This window comes from Engraulis encrasicolus, chromosome 2 (genome assembly GCF_034702125.1).
Source record: "Engraulis encrasicolus isolate BLACKSEA-1 chromosome 2, IST_EnEncr_1.0, whole genome shotgun sequence".
NCBI classification, from domain to species: domain Eukaryota; kingdom Metazoa; phylum Chordata; class Actinopteri; order Clupeiformes; family Engraulidae; genus Engraulis; species Engraulis encrasicolus.
This window is the reverse complement of record NC_085858.1, coordinates 46,703,397-46,728,396: the sequence shown is the minus strand read 5'-3', so window position 1 is coordinate 46,728,396 and position 25,000 is coordinate 46,703,397. Positions and strand designations below refer to the sequence as shown.

At 44.4% G+C, this 25,000-nt stretch overlaps 1 protein-coding gene across 2 annotated transcripts in view; it reads left to right on the top strand.

The window, feature by feature from the left end:
• Positions 1-6,534: 6,534 nt before the first annotated feature.
• zmp:0000000896 (caspase recruitment domain-containing protein 10) overlaps positions 6,535-25,000 on the top strand; it is a 49,792-nt gene continuing 31,326 nt past the window's right edge. For both annotated transcript variants that reach the window (XM_063216310.1, XM_063216305.1), the window contains exons 1-6: positions 6,535-6,921; positions 14,360-14,689; positions 15,675-15,812; positions 19,244-19,430; positions 19,840-19,978; positions 24,368-24,553. In XM_063216310.1, the coding sequence (XP_063072380.1) occupies positions 6,915-6,921; positions 14,360-14,689; positions 15,675-15,812; positions 19,244-19,430; positions 19,840-19,978; positions 24,368-24,553 (987 nt within the window). In that variant the 5' untranslated portion in view covers positions 6,535-6,914. The remainder of the gene's footprint in view (positions 6,922-14,359; positions 14,690-15,674; positions 15,813-19,243; positions 19,431-19,839; positions 19,979-24,367; positions 24,554-25,000) is intronic.

Sequence of the window (25,000 nt, the reverse complement as noted above, 5' to 3'; positions counted from 1 at the left end):
AATCTATATACTGTACTAGTAGAGAGAGAGAGAGGGTCAGAGACACTCTGAAGTCCGTATTAAAAGTCCTTTATTAATACATGGACACCATAGATAGCCTGGCTATCTATGGTGTCCATGTATTAATAAAGGACTTTTAAAACGGACTTTTAAAACAGACATCAGAGTGCCTAGGACCCTCTCTCTCTCTCTACAAGTTTGCAACTTTGGATACCGATGAGCACCTGAAGATTTTCACTTTATTACCCCACAGATGCACTCATCTATTCTCTCTTTTCTTAATCTATATAGCTTGCATGAGAGGTTCAGGTATTTGCTTACATGCATGTTGTATTAAGCAGGTGTCCTTCTCCAACATCTGGAGAGCCGAGCGTGTTGACGACACATTTTGATTCATTGAGTGAAAAGGCGCACGCCCTTGCTGTGCAGCGCGCGTTTGTCATGTCAGCCATGGTTAAGTGTGTTAAAGTGCAGAGCGGGGCAGAGTTGTTTCTGCTCTTGCACGGAACCTGCACTGGGAGAACAGGGATCACCTGGAGTTTACTCCCTGCGTACTTAAATGTGCTTTTGGGCATGTAATGTGTTTTGAGGAGCAACTCTTCAGGAAGTTGTTAGAAATTTTTTTTACGGCCCAAAATGGTCTGATTTTTCCAGAGACGCAGCGAGTCCTGGGTTCAGAGGGGAGTGAAAAAGATGGAGAGAGAATCAAAGTCATGTCAAAGTTAATTTTATTATCCCAGAAGGGAAATTCAGTCAAGAAAAACCCTGAAAAACAGATAAATAAATAAAAGACAGATAAATACACCCCCCCCGTGCCACTCTACCTCCTCTCCACACAGCTAGGCTGCTGCATACCACACACACACACACACACACACACACACACACGCAAACGCACATGCACACGCACACGCACACGCACACACACACACACACACACTCACACACACACACACTGACAGCCATGAGAGTATACAGCTGAAGAGAGTTCCAGATCGAACATGGCTCCAAATGTGATAACCATGATGGTCAGATGGTAGGGCTGTAACGATACTGTATCGAACTGAGAAATCGCGATACTCAGAGTCACGATACTGTACTGTATTGTGATGTAATGTAAGTTTTGTTATCCTACAGTGCAAAAAACAACCATGTGATGCATTGTAATAGTGCTTCCAAGCTTCAAAATGGGATATATTTCAGAAATCGTGGGTTGTATCGAACAGTAGGTCAAAAATCGTGATACAAACCTAATCGTGAGTTGAGTGTATCGTTACATAGCCTGGTCCAGACCATCCTATAATACTACCATTTCATTTCGTATTTATGGTTTGGAAGTTGTGTGATCTGACGCGATTGCAGGAAGCGGGAAGTTTGCACTCAGTTATGGTTTGAAATGATTGGACAGCTCTCACCCAATCGCCGACAGTTACTCAACAACAACATAGCACAGACAAGAGCCATTGGCACAGACGTTTTCGGCATTGTCACGAGCGTCCTCCCCCTTTCTCCCCCACGTGGGCCGATTATTCGCTTATTGGCTGTTTTCTGATTAGATTAGATGGGGGGCGTTGCGATCAAAATCCAACCGATCTGGCACTCCACAGAACAGCAAGGCCAGGTACCGTAGTGGAGTCGTAGCTAATCGTTACAGCCCTATCAGATAGCCTAGCATGGCCTCCTGCCGTGGAGCACAGAGCAAGATTATATAAGCAGAACTCTTTTCATCACAGATACTTCTCCTTGACAGTTTTAAGATCAACGTTTTCTATGTACAGCATTTGCGTGTGCTGGGTTTGCATGTGATTGTGTTCATGCAGGCTTTTCAAAAAAATACATAGAACATATTTTTTCAATCAGTATTTGTGTGTGCAACCAAACGGAAATCGTGTCTTCCAGACAAAATCTCAGTGATCTAAATATTTAAAACTACGAGCAACAATTATTTAACAATATCTGCAGAACACAGCCAGAGTCTAACAAAAAACAACAATGCACTGGATGCCCTCCAAAAGGCAGGCAGTTATTCCAAAACTTGCAAAACGTTTATCTGGTGAAGACAGTCCACGTTGTGTGTGTGTGTGTGCCTATCTGATGAAAGAAGCCTGCCAACATTGAGTAAGTTGATGTGACAAGAGTCTGCCTGGCCTTGTTTTTTCTCTTCCCCCCGCCCCCCGACTGCCCACTCCCCCACCACCCCCCAAAAACAGTGACTCACTGCACACAGCATTCACCCCTTTTCAGTCCCAATTCTATTACAGGACCAATGCAATCTGTTCGACTTCCTTAATCTTCGTGCCGTTCTTTTCTCTCTGGCAGCCACAGAGCATAAAGAGGCAGGGGCACCACACGCATTCTTGAGAGAGACAAAGGGGCAATTCTGCTTGAGCGACGACTGGGCTGATGGACTTTCTATCATGACCAGGATTCGGGTAGGGGTAGGGGGTGGGGGTGGGGTGGGGATGGGGATGGTTGGGGGGTGGGGGGTGGGCGGAGGGCGGTCTGGTAAAATGTGAAAAGGCGGGATGTTTTTTGTGCTGGGCAGGGGCAGCACATTCCACCAAAGCCAATACTGGGGTCCTAGAACTCTCTCTCTCTCTCTCTCTCTCTCTCTCTCTCTCTCTCTCTCTCTCTCTCTCTCTCTCTCTCTCTCTCTCTCTGCCACACACACACACACACACTCCCTCTCTCTCTCTTCCTCTCTCTCTCTTACTCAAGCTTTCTCTCTTTCCTCTCTCTTCCCCTCTCTATTTTATTCACTCGCTCCTTTACTCATTGTCAATCTTTTTCCTTTCCCTCTCTCTTACTCACTCATTCTTTCTCTCTTTCTGTCACAGGGAGACACTCTCTCATAAATGGAGAGGGGGCGCGTCAGCTGATGGCACAGAGGAAACTTTCCTGCCGAGGCCGAGACAGCTCTGTTGTGTCTCTACAGAGAGAGCATGGCTTCATCACCAGCCAAACTCTACTAAGTGATGTTCATTACTGACTTTGCCAAGCTCAACACTATACAACATGGAGGTGTGTGTGTGTGCCACTGTTGTGAAGCACAACAAGAGTGAGTTGGGTGGTGTGTGAGGCTAACACACACACACATACGCACGTGCGCACACAGACACAGACACACACACACACACACACACACCCCAAACATCAACCACACACACACACACGCACACACACACACACACACACACACACACACACACACACACACACACACACACACACACACACACACACACACACACACACACCACACACACACACACACACACACACACACACACACACACACACACACACACACACACACACACACACACACACACACACACACACACACACACACCAAACACACACACGCCAGACACACACACACACACGCATCTTCCTCTGGGTGATTCTGATTGTTTGCAGGCCCCGGCAGAGCTGTAATTTTGTCAGTTGTGCTGCTAGCCCTCTCCTGACTGTAGTCTGCCTAAACCCGTGTGTGTGTGTGTGTGTGTGTGTGTGTGTGTGTGTGTGTGTGTGTGTGTGTGTGTGTGTGTGTGTGTGTGTGTGTGTGTGTGTGTGTGTGTGTGTGTGTGTGTGTGTGTGTGTAGACTCCGACCTGCCCTTGCTGGGATGTTTATTCAGGGTGGGGGAGCCGGGTTTGAGTGGGTGGAGTGGAGTGGAGTGGAGTGGAGTGGAGAGGGGTGTGGGTGGAAGGGATTGCAGGCTGGGGGATAGAGAGAGGGAAGGAGGGAGGGAAGGAGGGAGGGATGGAGGGAGGGAGGTGCTGGGTTGCAGTGACAGAGGGAGCTGAGTTTGAGTGGGTGGAGGGGAGAGGAGTGTGTGGGTGGACGGGATTGAAGAGTCCGGGGGATAGAGAGAGGGATGGAGGGTGGGAAGGAGGGAGGGGTGGATGGAGGGAATACGGATGGAGAGAGGGAGATGCTGGGTTTTAGTGAGAGAGGGAGCCGGGTTTGAGTGGGTGGAGTGGAGAGGAGTGTGGGTGGAGTGGAGTGGAGAGAGGTGTGGGTGGAAGGGATTGCAGAGGCTGGGGGATAGAGAGAGGGAGGGAGGGATGGAGAGAGGAATGGAGGGAGGGAGGTGCTGGGTTGCAGTGACAGAGGAGGGGTAGCATGACATTTCCTGTCGAGCCGCCAAGAAAAAGAGGCATTCGTCTGAGAGCCTGACAGGCACCCCTTTTATTTCCTGTCTGCGGGCTGGCGGCTCGGCACTGTACTGTAGGCCTAGATGGAAGAATGCAGTTCAGGATGTAGTAGCCTACTCTACTCTGGGCAAACACCAGGTATCCATACTCAGCGGTGGAGCTGTGAAAAAGACAAATCTCCAGGGCGGGTGGTAGACATTCTGTGGTAATATTGAAGAGCACATGTTGGGAAACCGCCATTCAATAATAATAATAGTAATAATAACAACAACAACAACAACAACAACAATAACAACAACAACAACAACAACAACAATAACAACTAGAACGGGCACTCGGTAGAGCGCAAACCTTCGCCTACGCTACTTATTTTTTTCTGGCCATCTTCAGAGTGTGGGGCATAACATTCTCCAAATGTTGGTGTTAGTTTCATTTAAATCGGACTGGAATATCGTAATATTACATTTTTGGCCCAGTCTTGACCTCTTATTCAATTCAGCATGCACACGTTGTTCTGGCATATAGTGCTTGGCAAAGAAAAACGTTTTTGACCTTTTCGTGACCTTGACCTTGACCTTTGACCCAATCACTCCCAAAAAGTAATCGATTGTTCCTTGGGTCATGACCAATCATCCCACTAACTTTCATAAAAATCGGCTCAATTTACATTTTTTACCTTTTCGTGACCTTGACCTTGACCTTTGACCCAATCACTCTCAAAAAGTAATCGATTGTTCCTTGGGTCATGACCAATCATCCCACTAAATTTCATAAACATCGGCGCAATTTACGTTTTTGACATTTTCGTGACCTTGGCCTTGACCTTTGACCCAATCACTCCCAAAAAGTAATTGATTGTTCCTTGGGTCATGACCAATCATCCCACTAAATTTCATAAAAATCGGCTCAATTTACGTTTTTGACCTTTTCGTGACCTTGACCTTGACCTTTGACCTTTGACCCAATCACTCCCAAAAACTAATCGATTGTTCCTTGGGTCATGACCAATCATCCCACTAAATTTCATAAAAATCGGCTCAGTTCTGTCTGAGTTATACGAAGTACAAACATATTAACAAATAAATACACAGCGGTCAAAACATAACCTTCGCCGACTTTGCCTCGGCGAAGGTAATAACAGTGACGATGATGATGATAATGATAATAATAATAATGATGATGATGATGATGTTTTTTTTATGTTTACCTAAAGGTTTCCAAGTGTCATTGCAGGCACATAACAGTGTTGAGTTACCATTGACAATGTCTAACTATATTACGTCCAAATCCTCCAGCTCCAAGAGATATTAAACCAGTAGTAATATGCCAGAGGTAGAAAAGGCAGGGGTGTAAGTAGTTTTCATGTCTTACCGGTGCCACCCACCACCCCTCACCCGCAAACAAACAATAAACAAACCAAATAAACCATGCAAACAAAATAAACACGTGCACTACAGATCTATAGGCCATCTGACTATTTTGGGTGTCTCTTCATAGGACACTTGTCTCAAATGACATAGTGTGGTTGTATGTGTTTTCTACTGAAATAGCACGCCTTACTTTTTTTTCAACATTTTTTTCCCCAAATGTGGGTTTTTAGCCAGCATTCACCCTGTTCTCTTACCGGTACTGCGCACCGGCTGTAAATGTTATACCAGTGCAACACACCTGTGCGCACTCCTTTACTTTCACCCCTGAAAATGGTAAAGGAAAAAATAGAGATTTTGAATGGGGGGTTAAGTTAATGGTGATATTATTATTATTACTATTGTTACTATTATTATTATTATTATTATTATTATTATTATTATTATTATTATTATTGTTGTTATTACGATTATTACATTTATCATTTCAGGGGAGATACAGTCCACACCAACTCCAGTACTCCATACTGTGAAGGCCTACTGAGGGAGTTTCACTGGTCAATAGTGTCACATGGGAAAACTGAGATCATCCAGTGGAGCAATGAATGACATAGGCCCTACTGCAGACACAAGGCATAGGCTACACAGTGTTTGTTTTTAACAGCATGACTGTTGTCGATATCCTCATCTGCCTCTTGGAGGGCATGTGAACTGATTGATGAGTCAGGTTTCACTGTGAGTAATATACCTGCAGGCATAGGGTAGGCTACCTGTGGGGAGTTAAAGAAGCCCTCTTTAAAATGTGGGGATTTCTTTTTGAAGATTTTCCAAAACTATACAGGACCAACACCACATGTTGCCTACTACTACTACTACACAACACCGAAACTACTACAACTACGTTGTAAAGTTCTTGTCTGGGACCCATACGCCACCTGCTGTAAAGTGGCGCAGTTGCATACAGGCGCGCGCATTATCTCCAAGTAGGCTACCTTTGGCTGCGCTGAGTCTTTTTTTTAATCTTTAGGGTCGACTATATTATTATCGATGTTCAAACAAACTGACCATTACCGTCGTCAAATGTTGTAAAGAAAACCCCTTCAACGTCATCGTATATTTCTTCAACTTAACCGCATGAGTCGTTTACGAGGAAAGAAGTAGTGGGCGTTTAGTTGTAGAGCTCTAGCTCTAGTGGGCGTTGAGAAGGCAGGAGGCTAATCTGACAGAAGTGAGGTGACAGTTAAACTCATGGGACACGGCGCAGTGTGTTGTGTTCTTTAGCAGATGTATAGGTAGCCCGCCAGGTGTTTGTTTCTTGGCAGTGTTATATCTTCTGGCCGTTAACTTGTTTCTTGTTCGCATTTCCTGGACCTTATCCAACGGTGGCCATGAGTGGTAAGTGCGTACCGTTTATCTCTCTGCCTTAGAATGTTTGTCATTTCTTTGATTGACGTTACATGCGTAACTTATCTTTAACTTACATTTTATTAGGGCGTTCTAATAACAAAAGTGAAGAATAGCTGGCTGCTTGGCTGTACGTGGATAATTTCGCATACATTTAAAGTTGCACGGGTGGTATGTGGCCTGGGGAGAAATACTATTGCTGGCTTGGAGTTGGGATGCCGTGGAATTACGATGCCTATTACGCACACCATTCGGTCGTTTGATGAGCATTCGACAGCATCAAAAAGACCACTTTATTCCTTATGCACTCGGCGTGTGTGTGTGTGTGTGGCAGAGAGAGAGAGAGAGAGAGAGAGAGAGAGAGAGAGAGAGAGAGAGAGAGAGAGAGAGAGAGAGAGAATGAATGAGAAGATTCCAACATCCGAAGGCCTGTTTGAACTTGCTCTGTATAGTCTAAAGAATTGCATCAGGTCATGTGACATCCTTCTCGCGCATAAACACTACAGCTACACCACTGTTTGACAATTAACATCTCAATGGGCTGACGTACATATAACATGCATGTTAGGAATGCATGTTAAATTAACCAGGTTACTTGATGTGTGCAAACACTATAAAATCACAATGGGGATCACCATTACAGTTGGTGGTATGTCTACTACATACAGTTAACACTCCTGGAAACTCCCTGGATTCAGGCACCATTGGTCTGCCAATGATAAACATTTAACGTTAAGCATTTACACATCTAAAGTTAAACTATCTTCAACCTCTTTGCACACCTTTGCACAGGCCTTGGTATAGCCTTTTTGTGACCTAAATGGTAATGACCAAGTCTTAATCAGTTAATGCAGACTCTACAATGTGACTGTAATGTTGTTATGATGCAGTTGAGAGTTTACAGCAAAGAGTGAATAGGCCTGTGGTCGGGCCCATCCATCCGCATGCTGAGACTACAGTAGTTGTGATTGGATTATGACAGACAAAGACTACCGCAGGTGTCACCAATGTGGTGCCAGCGGGCGCCAGGTAGCCCTCCAGGGGCTCCTGAGGTGCCCTCCAAGGATGTTAATAAATAGTGACGACTATAAGCTATTAGTCACAGTTAGTGTTTTCTTTAATTTAAATATGAAATTATGTCTTTATAAGCAAATTATCATTCAATCATAGTGTGATTTGGGAATGATGTCAAGACATCAGTAGAGGATTTTGAACAAAAGTAGCCCTCGGGTAGCCCTCGGTAACCCTCAGGTAGCCCTTGGTAGCCCTCAAACCCAGAAAGGTTGGGGACCCCTGGACTACCGAACAATTCATAATGACTGCCCTAAAGCCCACCTGGGAAACTCCAACTCCCATAGTCATTGTGACTCCACAGCACACAAGAATTCACTACAAACTGCATACAATGAAATTGCATTTATGCTCAGCCTCACCCATGCAAGGGGGCAGCCCCCAATGGCGCCCCAAAGGGAGCCGTCACGCAGCGGGACGGTACCATGCTCACGGTACCTCAGTCATGGAGGAGGATGGGGGAGAGCACTGGTTAATTACTCCCCCCACCAACCTGGCGGGTCGGGAGTCGAACCGGCAACCTTTAGGCTACAAGTATGACGCCCTAACTGCTTACCCATGACTGCCCTAGTGTCCTATGTGAATAACATAGTCTATTTCTTTGGACAGACAGCTGCATGCACGGATTGACATATTAGTGTTAATGTCTGCATGTCCTAATTTATGAATGATGTTGTATGCCAAAGCTGTAACATGCTTTTTGACCAATTCTCTTTCGCAATCTGGTGCCCATGTTTTGAGTGAGGCTAAATTAGATTCCACGAAGGATGATCGTTTCAGCTGACACGGGGAGGTTTTGATAGTGAGTGGAATGTCAAAACCCTGTTTGATGAGCTGGCCAAGAATTCTGGGGGGTCAAAGACGTGCAAAATGGCATTGTCGTTCAGTGTAATGGATACCTTCTGCTGACTGTAAAGGTAAGAAAACATGATTTTTAAATTGTTTCAAGTGAATGGATGACAGCCGAGGCTTTCATAAATTCACTGGAAAAAAGAAATAAATAAAAAGAGTCATGTTTTTTACAGTTACAGTCAGCAGAAGGTATCCGTTACACTGAATGACAATTTCTTTTTGCCCCACACTCTGCTCCATGTTTTATTGGTGAAGTGACGTTTCGGCCGTCTGGCCTTCTTCAAACTTCATTTTCTTTAACATTTGTATGCTCAGGCAGCCAGCACCTCAAGAAAGACTTTATTGGTGTGCGATACATCTTTTTTTTTACAATTTCTTTTTGCCCGTCTTTGACCCTGGGGCTGATTGTGGTGGAAATTTGTACATCTCTTGCAGCCTTCAAGAAGCAAGTAAAGACTCTCCTCTTTTCTGACTATCTACAAGACTAATGTTTGGGCTGCCGTAGCCTCAGGCCAGACTCTTGACAAGATGTGTATGTATGTGTGTGTGTGTGTGTGTACTCTACCTTGCAAAAAAAACCCACACACACAAAAACCCAACTAACTGACCCTTCTTTGCATATGTACTTGTTGTTCTGTATATTGCCTGTGCACTTTGTATCTGCTAGTGATGTTGGCTATGATTATATCCCCGAAACGCGGAGCGTCGGGGATGTAATGGTTTTGCGTGCGCCGCCGCCGCCGCGTCCGCGTCCGCGTCCGCGTCCGCGTCCGCCGCGTTAGGTCTTTCGTGTTAACGCGATAACTTTTGAACGGATGTTTGGATTTGTCCCAGATTTTTGGGGTGAATGCTCTAGGGCAGGTTCATGAACTGATTCGAGTTTGGAGGTCAACACTTTCAAGATGGCTGAATTCAAGATGGCCGAATTTTTGTTTGGTCCATAACTTCTGACCGGGTGGATGGATTTGTCCCAGATTTGGTGTGTGAATGCTCTAGGGTAGGTTCATGAACTGCTTCGAGTTGGGAGGTCAACACTTTCAAGATGGCTGAATTCAAGATGGCCGAATTTTTGTTTGGTCCATAACTTCTGACCGGGTGGATGGATTTGTCCCAGATTTGGTGTGTGAATGCTCTAGGGTAGGTTCATGAACTGCTTCGAGTTGGGAGGTCAACACTTTCAAGATGGCCGAATTCAAGATGGCCGAATTTTTGTTTGGTCCATAACTTCTGACCGGGTGGATGGATTTGTCCCAGATTTGGCGTGTGAATGCTCTAGGGTAGGTTCATGAACTGATTCTAGTTTGGAGGTCAACACTTTCAAGATGGCTGAATTCAAGATGGCCGAATTATTCTTTGGCCCATAACTACTGACCGGGTGGATGGATTTGTCCCAGATTTTGTGTGTGAATGCTCTAGGGTAGGTTCATGAACTGATTCGAGTTTGGAAGACAACACTTTCAAAATGGCGGAATTTTCATTTGGCCCATAACTTCTGACTGGGTGGATTGATTTGCCCGGTAACACCTTATTTTAATGGTTCACCATTTCAGTGAGTCTACCATATTAGGTACAGTGTAATAACCAATGTAACAATATTTAATACCATGTAATACTAGTGTAATACCAGTGTAACAATATGCAATATCAGGTACAGTGTAATAACGAGTGTAACAGTATGCAATACCATGTAATATAGTGTAATACCAGTGTAACAATATGCAATACCATGTAATACCACTTACGCACAAACACATGATGTAAGTAAAAAAATTACATTGTATTAAATATTGTTACACTGGTTATTACACTGTACCTAATGTGGTATATCCACTGAACCATTAAAAGAGTATTACTATTTGCCCCATTTTTTGCTTCATTTTCACAATAGTCGTTTGGGTTTAAGCCTATGCACGTCATGTCACGTCTGTATGTATCATATACGTTTACGAAATGGTGGACGGGAGTGGTAGGAATGATGGGGGACTGGAAGCGTCGCGTTTCGGGGATATACCTTAAGCAGTCGAAGGCGACTGCACAGGCAGTCTAGTTATGTCCTCATTTGTAAGTCGCTTTGGTTATAAAGCGTCTGCGAAATGCAGTGTGAAGTAATGTAATTGAAGTGCAGTTTCAGGGATGCATGGGTGCTTTTGAGAGTGTACAGTGAGGGAGGGATGAATGAAGGAATGAACTTTATTGAACCCAAATGGTTTGCGATATAACAGTGAAATGCTTCCCTAATTACATCAGCTGCGCTCAGGCAGACATCAGGATGAGATTGAGAACAACTTTCAATCTACATGTTGTTGTCCATTGTGGTTTTTGGTGGGAAAAGGAAAGCATCTGAGGAATTGCTGTAATACTATAACCACCCGGGCGGGAAGAAAATTAAATTATGTTATCTGCTGGAACACATTTTTCCCTCCTTCACATTTGGATTCTGCAGTGTGGGAAGCTGAGGTCTTTTTGTTTCATTGTATCTTAATGTAATTCAAGTAACTTCAGTTCCTATGAGTATCAGTTCCACGTGAGGAAACACTAGTAGCGTATACACTTACATACTCTCTCTGCTTCATGAGCCGCTGACGTAGTAGACCTATAATTTTCAGCTTTGTAAGCAGGTGAGTGAGTCAACAAATAGTTTGGCTAATTCAATAGGTTATGATTGCTTTTAATTTCTAGAAAGGGGTGTTGTAGTTGTTCACTCTATTGAAGGCATGGACTTCTCGTAACTTAGGTGTGGTGTGTTTAGACATGCCGTTTGTTTTGTTACTATCCAAGTGATGAGTGTAGGGCCTTAGTCGTGGCCATCCATTACCGTCAGTGGTGTGTGTGTGTGGATGTATTTTGTGTACTCTGTCCTTTGTGATAGGCCAGTGAAGCGTTCCGAAGGGAGATCCGGGAGCACCAGGCCCCCAGCCATTTTACCCACACATCTTGACCTACTTGCCATTTTTATCTCTGTGTGTTTGTGTTTGTGTGTGTGTGTGTGCGTGCGTGCGTGCGTGTGTGCGTGCGTGCGTGCGTGCGTGTGTGCGTGCGTGCGTGCGTGCGTGCGTGCGTGTGTGTGTGTGTGTGTGTGTGTGTGCGCGAGTGTGTGTGTGTGTGTGTGTGTGTGTGTGCGTGTGTGTGTGTGTGTGTGTGTGTGTGTGTATCTGTGTGTGTGTGTGTGTGTGTGTGTGTGTGTGTGTGTGTGTGTGTGTGTGTGTGTGTGTGTGTGTGTGTGTGTGTGTGTCTGTGTCTGTGTGACTGTGTGTCTGTGACTGTGTGTGTGTATGTTGGGGAGTGTGAGAGTAAAAGTTCTGACAAAAGTCTGCATTCTTTTCCCCTGAAACTACGAGCATGCCGTATACGCCTCCCTCCCCCAGTCCAGCCCGTATAGATCGACCATCACACCAGACTCCCACACTCCTGCAGGTGCAGATGGGAGTGCTGCGTCTACACGCAATGTCATGCCACTATGCCCACATTTACTTTGATCTGCTAATCTGCCTCAAAACACACAAAGCATTAAGTTTACACATACTAATCTGGGGTGAGTTTCTCAAAATGGAAGTTGTTAGCCTGTTAGCAACTTCGGTAGTTGCCAATGGGAAAATGCATTGAAAGCAACAAAGTAGTTAATGTAGTAAGCAACTTTGGTTTCGAGAAATTCACCCCTGAGTTGAAACAACTAAAACAAACAGACATGGATGTTTGTGTAGACAGATTCTTCCCCAACGTTCCGAATCCACTTTGGTCCCCATATTGTTTTGGTTTGATTTTAAATCACCATTAAATGAATTGTGTATAATTGGAAGTTACCTCATATTTAAAAGGTTAATGATCATTTGCTGAAGATTAGTTGAATGAGTTGGAGATCAGTTGCATTGGTTGGAGAGTAGAAGTTTAAGAGTGGGAAGTTGTGGCCTAGTGGTTAAGGAGTATCGTGACACTGCGTATTGCAATTGTCGGTTCGATATAATATCGTTAGAGCCCTAGCTGCAACACTGAATGTTGCACACAGCAGAACATTCATATTTACCTCTCTTATCTTGAAGCTTGTGTGTGGTCAAATAATAAAATGGCATTTTCTCATGTGCACCTATCACATCCTACTCTTATCTGTACTGTACTCCACTTGCTGATTTTCTAAGGTATATTGCTAAGTGCACATACAGTAGTGTATTAAATGCCTTAATCATCCATACACTAATATGCGTACTGGAGAACAATTGTTGTAGTGTGTTATGACAACAGATATCACTCCCACACAAAACATTTTCGTCATCATTTTTCATCAAGCTTGAACAATGTCGAGCTTGAAGACTGTGGGTGTGCACTTAAATATTTTTTAATGGATGTGTGCTTACTTTGTAATTCCTGGTGTGCATACATGCATTGTTGTTAGAAAACCCAAATGTAAAAACATCAATAAAATGCCATGTGCCTGTATGGTAGGAATGATGATGATGAACATACATTTTGCAAAGTTTGTGCAGAGCCAATGTTATTGCTTGACTTTGTACAGAGCCAATGTTACTACCTGACTGTGACCAAAATTGTAAGGAATTATTAATCTGTTAATTAAGGCACGCGTATTATTGTAATCCATACAATAGTGGCATTGGCTGTGGTTGCACCACCATGAGTAAGGATAGACCAATATATATACCGGTCCGATATCGGGCCAATATTTGCATATTTTAAGTGTATCGTATCGGCTGATAAGCGTGTGGTTTTGGCTGATACGCAATATTTATTATTTTCTGTCGTTCGGGTTTTTTTTAAAGCACCAAGACACTTTATTTTTTTATTACTTGATTGTTAGACATTACTTGATTGTTAGAGTGGGTGTTTAAATGTTACAAGTTCTACCTCAATTTGATAATGTTAAAGGAATGTTTATTTTTAACTTGAGACCTGGAATATTTGTCAATTTTTGACCTTTTTTTTTAACCCATATCGGCCCCAAATATCGGGTATTGGAAATTGACCTCTAACCTTGACATGTGCTACTGCTAAATCATCATTGACCCGTATACTACATGTATAACCTATGTTGTAGTAGGCGAGTAAACCCCAAAAAAATGATACAAAAGTTTTTTTCATGGATTGTGTCACTATGGGGAATCTGAGATCATCCAGTGGAACATTTTTTTTCTCATATACTGTATATGCGAGGAATCACCGGATAGAGTTTCGTGATGATATCCACAAGATAAAAAATTTGGCCTATTGGCATGTAGTGTCTCCAGACCCTTATCATAAGCCTCTAGCAGCCATGTTGAAAATAACCCGTTTCCCCAAGTCAGATTTTCCTAGATTTTTATTATTTAGCATGTCCAATAGAAACAGAATCCATGAAAAACCCTTTTGTATCCATTTTTTTCGGGTTGGGTGGGTTTTTTCCATAGATTTATTCACCTATAGAAGAGACATCAGTACATCACATGCCTTTGACGTGTTTGAACACGCACATTATTTGATAAGACAGTGAAGGTGGGTGTGTTTGTTTTCCTTTTCACAGGTATGCCAGTGTGGGCGAGAGAAGAGCAGAAGAAAAAGAAGAAGAAGAGGACGACGCAGGATGGAGGAGAGGGAGAGGGAGAGGACGGTGGTAGTGAGGGGGAGGGGGAGAGAGAGGGGGAGGGGGAGGGCCAAGAGGAGGACCCCCCCTGGTGTGAGGAGCGCGTGGAGGAGTGGTGGGAGCGCATCGAGGGCGTGCGCCACAAGCTAACGCGCATCCTCAACCCGGTGAAGATGACGCCCTACCTGCGGCAGTGCAAGGTCATCGACGAACAGGACGAGGACGAGGTGCTCAACTCCGTGCTGTACCCGCTGCGGATCAGCAAGGCCGGTGAGGGCCTAGTATACACGCGCGCACGCACACACACACACACACACACACACACACACACACACACACACACACACACACACACACACACACACACACACACACACACACACACATCAAACAGATAACGAGGTACTCAACTTGGTTAACCCGCCTCCCTTGTTTTGCTAATGGTTGTTTGTGTCCCGACAAAGTCGGAGGAGTTCCCGATTTTTCGGGAGCTCAGAAAGTACTTGCATTGCTCTTGACCTGACTAGTTGCGACGCTGAAAGTGTTGCGTCACTAGGAGGGCACAGCCTGGCTAGCACTAGCCCACTGAGCCATGCCGCTTGCCTGATTATCATAGACTTGCAATCGAGATTCGATCTGATAGAAGCAACGCCGCCAAAGGTGTTGCGTCACTAGGAGGGCGCAGACTGGCTACCATGCCGCCCCCATTCATTCCTCTGACCTCTAACCCCACTGTGACCCCCGGGTGACCCCTGTTAGGCCGTCTGCTGATGTTCCTGTGACCAGAAGTGGTTCTAGAAGGGGAGACATGGTGGCTTTCGAATATTCATTTGTAATGAAAATGAATGAAAAGGTTACTATAAAAATTTAAGAGTGAATAGTAACCTGTTTTGTCCTAACAATGAATTGGCCACCCAGGTATGAGAAGACACTAAAGGGCTTAAAGCGCTCAGGAGACTTTGCAAGACAATATTACTCAGGTGCTCATCTGTACCGGGTGAAGTGTAAGTCCAAAAAAAAAGCAGAGACACTCTGAGATTTGAGAAAAATATAAAAAAGCCTTTAATTCAACTTGGCAATTCTGTTTTAAAACACATGGGCCTACGCGTTGCGGCCGTATTGGCCTTCATATTGGCCTTTTTCCTCCCTTTTTTGGACTGGCCACCCAGGTATATGTGGTCTAGAACTGCCACTGCTGCGACCGTAAACCTTGCTGTGACCCCTGTATGACCCCTGTGTGACCCCTGTGTGTCAGGTCGCCTGCTGGACATCCTCCATAAGCGCGGCCATCGCGGCCTGCAGGCCTTCATGGAGTCCCTGGAGTTCTACCACCCAGAGCAGTTCACACAGCTGACCGGACGGGAGCCCACCCAGCGCTGTTCCTGCCTGCTAGGTACGTGTTTGTGTGTGTGTGTGTTGTGTCTTGTGTCTTGTGTCTTGTGTCTTGTGTGTGTGTGCGTGTGTGTGTGTGTGTGAGAGAGAGAGAGAATGTATGTGTGTGTGTGTGTGTGTTTGTTTGTTTGTGTGTGTGTGTGTGTGTGTGTTTGTGTGTGTGTGTGTGTTGTGTGTGTGTGTGTGTGTGTGTGTGTGTGTGTGTGTGTGTGTGTGTGTGTGTGTGTGTGTGTGTGTGAGAGAGAGAGAGAGAGAGAGAGAGAGAGAGAGAGAGAGAGAGAGAGAGAGAGAGAGAGAGAGAGAGAGAGAGAGAGAGTGTGTATGTAATTTTGCACGTTAAAAACAAATGACTAAATTAGCTATTTTGAAGCAGCTGATGCTGCTGATCTGTTTGTGATTATTGTGCTTTTTATAAGGCACATACATGCACTTGCATCTGTATATACTGAGGTACACATTTACAAGGTTTGTGTATCAATCCTTTGTCCTTGTACAACTTGTATTGTGTCGGCCATGTGTCGTGGCAATTCAGTTCAGTCAGAATGCTTGAATTGCAGGCACAGCCATGTTGACGAATTGTGGCCGTGCTGCTTTGCCTCATCAAGTTCAAGTAAAGTTCAACTCTCTCCTTTCCACTCATGACCTTTGACCCTCCCTTATCTTCCCCAGAGGAGGATGGACGGTCCCAAGGGCTTAATGCAGTTCCCTCTGAATTTATTATTTTTGGATGGCTTGTAGTCTTTATTTTATTATACATAAATGAACTTCTGTGGCCAGTAACATACATTTCACTGTCAGTGGTTCATGATGACATGTGCCTATCAAAACAAAATGAATCTTGAAACTGGAGACTTGTCCCCTTCTTATCTTACACAGAGGAAGACGGTCCCTAGGACCTGAGTGACCCAGTTCCTGTGTAGCCATGTTGAATTGTGACCTGACCACACATTCCTCTGTGCTGCTCCAACTTCGTTCAACCGCTTCCTTTCTTATACACCGCATTCCACATTATTACGCAAATGACATTTTTCGCTGTTTCCCCAAATAATCAATACAAATGACAGTCGTCATAATTTTCAAGTCATCAGCCATTAGAGTACAATTAAAGCGTTTTTGAATGAACCTACCAATGATAATGGTATTTTTTAAAATATTAAAAAACTTAAAATGCCCAAAATGCTCTGTTCCAAATTATTACGCAAAACAGTTTTGTAGTGTTGTTTTCCAAATTTCTTTCTTTTTTTTCCCATTTACATCAAAACAGTGGGCATTTGGTACCATCTAAATTACATTTCAATGTTCAAAACTTGGTTATAAGCTGTAACTGGAATGCTGCATTTAACATTGAAGTCAATGGCAGGGCATTGCATGGGAATTGTGGAAGCCCAGATATCCTTGATGCTTTGCTCTCAGCTGTTTTTGTTTGTTTGGTCTGGTGACCCACACTTCACTCTTCAATATACCCGTAGATTTCCCTGCCACGTTTAGGTGCTTTGAAGGTGATGACGTTCTAACTCACCAGACATAACATCCCATTCATTTTCAATGGGGTTTTATGTCTGGTGAGTTAGAATGTCGATACCACCAAAGCACCTACAGGTGGCATAGAAATCTACGGGTATATTGAAGAGTGAAGTGTGGGTCACCAGACCAAACAAGCAAAAACAGTTGAGAGCAAAGCATCAAGGATATCTGGGCTTCCATAACTCCCATACAATGCCCTGCCATTGACTTCAATGTTAAACGCAGCATTCCAGTTAGTAAGAAAAAGAGCTTATCACCAAGTATTGAACATTGAAATGTAATTTAGAAGGTACCAAATTCCAACTGTTTTGATGTAAATTGGAAATTTGGATTACAACACTACAAAACTATTTTGCTTAATAATGTGGAACAGAGCATTTTAAGTTTTTTATTATTTTTAAAAAATACAGATGTCATTGGAAGGTTCATTCAAAAACGTTTTAATTGTACTCTAATGACTGATGACTTGAAAATTATGATGACTGTCATTTGTATTGATTATTTGGGGAAACCGCGAAAAATGTCATTTGCGTAATAATGTGGAATGCAGTGTATATCCTCAACTCATGGGGTGGTTTCTAATATGTGGACTCACTTGTGGCTTCGCGTTTTGCTGATGTGATGTGATTGGAAAACAATGAAGTTTCCCTGCTGTCAGCCTAGCCACAACAACTTTTGGGGGACTATTTTTCATTCACCATCCCGTTTGCAAATGAAAAATGACACATTAGAATTGAGCTTTTGTGAGATATTGAAATACAATTCTGTTGTCAGTGACGTCATCACAAGGTCACGAGGAGGCAAGTGATCAAGGGAGGATAGGAGTTTGCATATTGGAATCCCCCCATATTGTCCGTGACTCCCACCCCACTTGTCCCTGACTTGTCCCTGCCTTATCTCCAGTCAGAGGACGGTCTGGAGGGCCTGACGCAGTTCCTGCTGCGTCGCTTGTTATTAGAGGAGCCCCATATTCTTTACTTTACCACACAAAAAGGAGCATCTGCCACACACACACAACATACAATTGAATGGCAGTTACCCCAAGTCCAAGATGGCACGCACCTAACAAAGCGATCTTGAATCTGGAAATTTGTCCACCAAAGGGGAACGTCCGCAGGGCCTCACCCAACTCTCGACATTCTCCACTTAACTATACAGAAAGGGAGCATCTATTGCAACATACATTTCATTGCCGATTGCCCCTAGTCCAAGATGGCATGATGTATCAAAACATAGTGAATCTAGGCCCTACCGTGGCGCTAACGGTGGGGCACTCGTCTACCATGTGGCTAATCCGGGTTCGATTCCCGGCCCGGGTCCTTTGCCGGCCCTTCCCCGTCTCTCTCTGCCCACTTGCTTTCTGTCACCACCTGCACTGTTCTGTCATAAATAAAGTCAATAAGACCAACAAAAAAAAGACAAAAAAAACTAGTGTTGCACCGATACCGATACCAGTATCGTCGATACTGCTCTAAAATGGTGGCATCGGTATCGGCGAGTACCAACAAATAGGCCACCTATGCCATTTACAGATGCTCGTATGACACTCTGCAGCTCTTCATATATACTGTATGTACATTTCAAACAGAGTAGTATCGGTATGGTATCGGTATCGGTATCGGCCGATACTGCACAGTCAGGTATTGGGTATTGGTATTGGGCCCAAAAAATGGTATTGGTGCATGTAGCGAAGGGGAGTAGAGTTGCCCAGCCGGGACTCGAACCCAGACCTTCTGGGGTAGTAAACCGGGGCTCTGACCGCTACGGCCAAAGATCAGTGTGCCAAGCCAAGCTCGTTGGTGTGACAGTCAGAACACACCCACAACCCTAGTGATGGTCACTCCATCACAGTGCAACACTAAAAAAAACCCATAGTGAATCTTGAAATGTGTCCCTTGTCACCCTCAGAGGAGGACGGTCCGGAGGGCCTGACGCAGTTCCTGCTGCTGGAGGTGCGTAAGCTTCGCGAGCAGCTGCGTGCGAGCCGCGTGTGCGAGCGGCGCCTGTCGCAGCGGTGCCGCGTGGCCGAGGAGGAACGCAGCTGTGCCGAACGAAAGGCCCAGGAGCTACGCACTGACCGCATCCAGCTGGAGAGGTACGCGCATACACGCAGGCACGCATACACACACACACACACACACACACCAAAGTTTGTGTCTCCTTTCTTTGGCTGAATTGATATCAACCCATCAATATTACGTACACAAAGACATTTTAAGTTTGACTGACATCTCTGAGGTTTGTGCCTTGCGTTGATTTGCCTGAAGTGGCTGCATCCAGGCCCAGCCGTGGCTTAGTCGGCTGGGCACTGGACTGTTACGCGGGCGACCCGAGTTCGATTCCCGACCCGGGTCATTTCCCGATCCTCCCCCGTCTCTCTCTCTCCCACTCAATTCCTGCCCCATTCTGCACTGTCCTGTCTAAATAAAGTTGAAAAACCCACAAATATAATATATACTGTATAATAAAGTGTTTGCATCCTCGTATCCTTGCATCCTCCGCAGGCTGAGGCAGGACTGGGAGGTGAGCAGCCGAGAGCTGAGCAGGCTGAAGGACAGGAACCTGGAGCAGGCCGTCAAGTACTCGCGCGCCCTGGAGGAGCAGAGCAAGGCCTCCGGCCGGGAGAGAGAGCTCCTCAACCAGGTACTGTATGCATGTGATGGTGTGCTGTGTTCCCCGCAGAACATTCACTGAGTGCGTTTAGATGCAGTTCAGTATCCCGAATGTGAGGCATATCCCGGTTATGATTATATTCAGGATAAGGTGTTTATACAGTGCCCTCCATAATTATTGGCACCCCTGGTTGAGATGTGTTAAAAGCCTTAAAATAAATTCAGTGTTTATTGCAGAAGAATACTGTCACACTGAAAATTGTAGGAAAATGTAGCCTTCAACTCAAATGAATTGTAAGAAAAAAAAATCCCTGACTAAAAAATAATTATTTTTCATTAAATCACCTGTTCCACAATTATTGGCACCCTTAACAATTCCAAGGAAATAAATATAATTGAAGCATTTCTGTCATTTCTACAGTAGTTTACAAAGTTTACCAGAGTATGTAGGAACATTTAATTAGTAATTCATCACTTCCTGTTTCCCTGGGGTATAAATATGACGTGACACCGAGGCCATTTCTCTTATCCACTCTTAAACATGGGAAAGACAAAGGAACACAGCATACAAGTGAGGCAGATGTGCGTCGACCTTCACAGGTCAGGCAGAGGCTACAAGAAGATTGCCACTCAACTGCAGCTGCCCATATCCACTGTGAGAGGAATAATTAAGAAGTTCAAAACAACTGGAACAGTGGTAAACAAGCCTGGACGAGGACCCAAGTTTATTTTGCCACCACGCACAGTGAGGAGGATGGTAAGAGAAATCAAAAGATCTCCAAAGCTCACTGTTACAGAATTACACCAAATGGTAGCATCCTGGGGTCACAAAGTCTCCAAATCAACCATCAGGCGCTGTCTACACGCCAACAAGCTGTTTGGGAGGCATGCACGGAGAAAACCTTTCCTCACTCACAATCATAAACGCAAGCGTCTGGAGTTCGCCAAGCGGTATTGAGGCTTCAACTGGGACCGTGTGCTTTGGTCAGATGAGACCAAGATTGAGTTTTTGGCAACAAACACTCTAAGTGGGTCTGGCGTACCACGAAAGATGTGCATGCTGAAAAGCACCTCATACCCACTGTGAAGTATGGGGGTGGGTCAGTGATGCTGTGGGGCTGTTTCGCTTCCAAAGGCCCTGGGAACCTTGTTAGGGTGCATGGCATCATGAATGCTTTGAAATACCAGGACATTTTAAATCAAAATCTGTTGCCCTCTGCCCGAAAGCTGAAGCTGGGTCGTCACTGGGTCTTTCAGCAAGACAATGACCCTAAACATATGGCCAAATCTACACAGAAATGGTTCACCAGACACAAAATCAAGCTCCTCCCATGGCCATCTCAGTCCCCTGACCTCAACCCCATTGAGAACCTGTGGGGTGAGCTGAAGAGGAGAGTACAGAGGAGAGGACCCAGGTCTCTAGATTATTTAGAGAGATTCTGCAAAGAGGAATGGCTGAAGATCCCTCTTTCTGTCTTTTCCCATCTTGTGAAACATTATAGGAGAAGATTAGGTGCTGTTTTGTTGGCAAAAGGGGGTTGTACAAAATATTAACACCAGGGGTGCTAATAATTGTGACACACATTATTTGATGTCAAATAATTATTTCTTTATGTGGGATTTTTTCCCCACTGAATAAATGCACTTGTATTGAAGGTTGGATTTTTCTCTTTTTTTCCACTAAGGTCCCATATTATTTAGAAAAAAAAAAAAATATTTGGAAGCTAAAAAACACATCTCAACCAGGGGTGCCAATAATTATGGAGGGCACTGTATGAGCACAGAACGTAATATCCCAGTCAGCATTCTTGGCCGTTGTAGAATTTTCTTCAAATGCGTGTAGCTTGGATACCAGCAACAGCGTTCTATGGGAAGCCCCTGTATTCGGGATAAGGACTTATTCGGGATACTGACGTATTTATATGCTCAAACGCAAATTCGGGATACTTAATATCCTGATCATATTCGGGATACTGAACTGCATGTATGCACTCATTCATGTTCAATCAGGTACTGCATGTGATTGGGTGCTGTGTTCCCCGCAGAGCATTCATCAGTGAAGGTGGGTGAGGTTTTAGGTTTTGAGCAGATTAAGGCCTCCGACCAGGAGAGAGAGCTACTCAATCAGGTATTGCATGCGATGGGTGCCCTACAGGGACAGGGGGTGCTGGGGGGCCCTTTCAGATGACTTTGTCCTGGGACCAGCCAAAGCTGTTAGTGGCCCTGACTGCATGGGATGGTGTGCTGTTCCCTGCAGAACATTCATTAGTGAAGGTGAGTGAGGTTTTAGGCAGTGTCAAAAATTTGACTATTCATCATTGGAAAGGCTATGTTGTGCAATTTGATGTGAAATATGCTATGACGGTCTCAAAAAAATAACAAATGGCTTGCACATTACTTTTGTAAACCAACTTCAGAAATGCTGTTCCCATTATAAAATATTGATCTTTTCTGGAGACCTAGTCAATGTGGTAGGTCTTATAACACTGGTGGGGGTTTGGGACAGTTGAGTAGTAATAGTAGTAGTAGAGTTATTCTATTAAACATGAAGGAAATAAAGGTAATATTAAGAGTTGCGGTAGAGTTGGGGGTGTGCCTGACTGTTGTGCCTTGTCCTTGGAAGTCTAACATGTCCTTGTCATACGTTTAGTCCCCCATAGGCTCGATCTTAAACTTTCTTTCCTCATTTAAAAGGCAAGTTCTCATAGGGTCGAAGAATGTGACCAAAGTTGACAACATGCAAATAGATTTAAGCTATACATTTTTTGGAGTTTTACCACAATTGGGCCTGGGCAACAGAACGTATAATCAAAATTAATTTACCGGAACTGGCAGAATCACATGACAACACATGGTACTGTGTTTCTAAAGAAACATGTAATGTTACTCATAGTAGAGAAGCACATAATATAAACATAATTTCATTATTTTTGATGAATTGCCCAGCCCTAAGTTATCATCTTCAAAAAATGTATCTGGACAACATGAATGAATGACCTCCTTTGAGATGTAGCGTAATCGTAAGGATGTGAACTAATGTGAACTATTTGTACAGTTTATGAGCTTCCTGCTCTTCATAATCCATTACACTCTGGCCTGTATAGAGCAGCAGAGATAAGAGTGGTGGGAAGGTAGAAAGGGAGTGGTAGAAGGTGTGTGAAAGGTGTGGTGGTGTGTAGTGAAGTTGTCTTACGTACAGTAGCTGATAAGAAAAGGACGCACCTGCCCTGCTGATGTCATTTCCTGTGTACCTGACTGACTGTGCACCTGTTCTGTAGCCTGATAAACCTGCCTAAATGTGAGACTGGATGTGTAATGTAGTCTGGCCCCGATGAATGATACATCCAAAGATTGTTGATGGGAACAACCTGTTGTTTTTTCAAACGTGCCGGCGCTCTGACCAATCAGCGATTTTTGCCGTGGTTGATGTGCTCTCCCAACGGTGTTGCGAGCTTCGTCGTCACTCCCTCAAAACCCCGCCCGTTTTGATTCAAAACAAATCTCTGCGTTGTGATTGGTTTTGCCAGACTCAGGGCACACTAGTGTTCAAAATGTTTTCGATCCGTGACCAGACCCACTCGCCAGCCAAACATTTTTGGCGTCCAGCGGGTGGCGCTGGTTTACTAGGCTACCTGTTCTGGCATTCTAGTCGGCATTAACTCCAGTGATTTCTTGTTATTTTATCTGTGACATTCCGGGGCATGAAAATCTGAACATGGGCATTATAAAGCCAGTTGAGACAAAATCTAAATTAGCCAAATAACCGAGACAGTAACAAACATACAAAAAATGATGAGGACTACATGAGGGCTAAATGTTAAAAATAGTGCCTGTCCTGTAGCCCCTTAATGTGCGCCGTACCTCCAGTGGCACGCTGTAATAGTCATTGAAATGTAACTACCATAGCACTACAATGCTATGACATAACACTGGCCCTTTAGCAATGCACCACGACTTGGTCATTACCATACTGGTAACAGCAAATGTATAAAGCCGCATCTTAAGGGGTTAAACACAGGCATTTGGCTATTGCTGTCATTATCTTCATCATCATCAGCATCATCATCAGCAGCAGCAGCAGCAGCAGCAGCAGTAGCAGCAGCTGTAGTAGACCTCATGGCGCATCACAGAATCATAAATATGACACACACACACTCAGACACAAAGATCTCAGGATGCTAGACAGAATCATAAATACGAGACACACACAGACACAAAGCAATCCTGCAATGCAATGTTGTTGGCACCTCATCCCTTGCCCTAATCCCTCTGTGTTGTGTAACACCACTACACTCCTATCCGGCTGGGCTTACTACTGTGTATGTGATTCATCTTCATGACCACGCTCCCTACTCAACAAGACGCTGAAGTGGAGTGACGACATCTCAGTCAATGACTGACATCAGTGTTTACTTTGCAGGTTGAACAGCTGAGGAGCCGACTGCAGGAAGCGGAGAGGACTGCTGAAGGAAACCAGTCCAACAATAACAACACCGTCCCCAGCAAACGCATCAGCACGGCCTCCCTCACCCTGGACATCATATCACAGCTGCCCAAGACTGTCAACGAAGTGGACCTCCAGAAAAACCAACACATCGGGACTCAAGTACGTAAAAAATGTCCTCAGGAGTGTGGAAACTCATGGTCTCACTTTTATGGTCTTCTAGATCAGTGGTTCTTAACCTTTTTTACTCAACGCACCCCCTTTCCTGTGCCGAAGACAAGCCGTGCACCCCCAACACAAACTTCTGCACATTTATATGCACTATTTTCTTTTAAAAAGTGATCAATTACAATGATTCTTGCTTGAGACATTAATCAATACTTTAATGACTTAAAATGGGGACCATAACATGTTATAATTTGGTCTTAATTTGACCTAACTATAATGTTTGTAACCATAATTTTGGGCAGAACCTCAACACAAACAAAATTCTGCGCAACCCCTAGAATCTCCGGCGCACCCCCAAGAGGTGCCCGCACCCCAGGTTAAGAACCACTGTTCTAGATAATGTTCTACGTTATGGTCTGTCTGTAGTTATTTTGCTCTCTG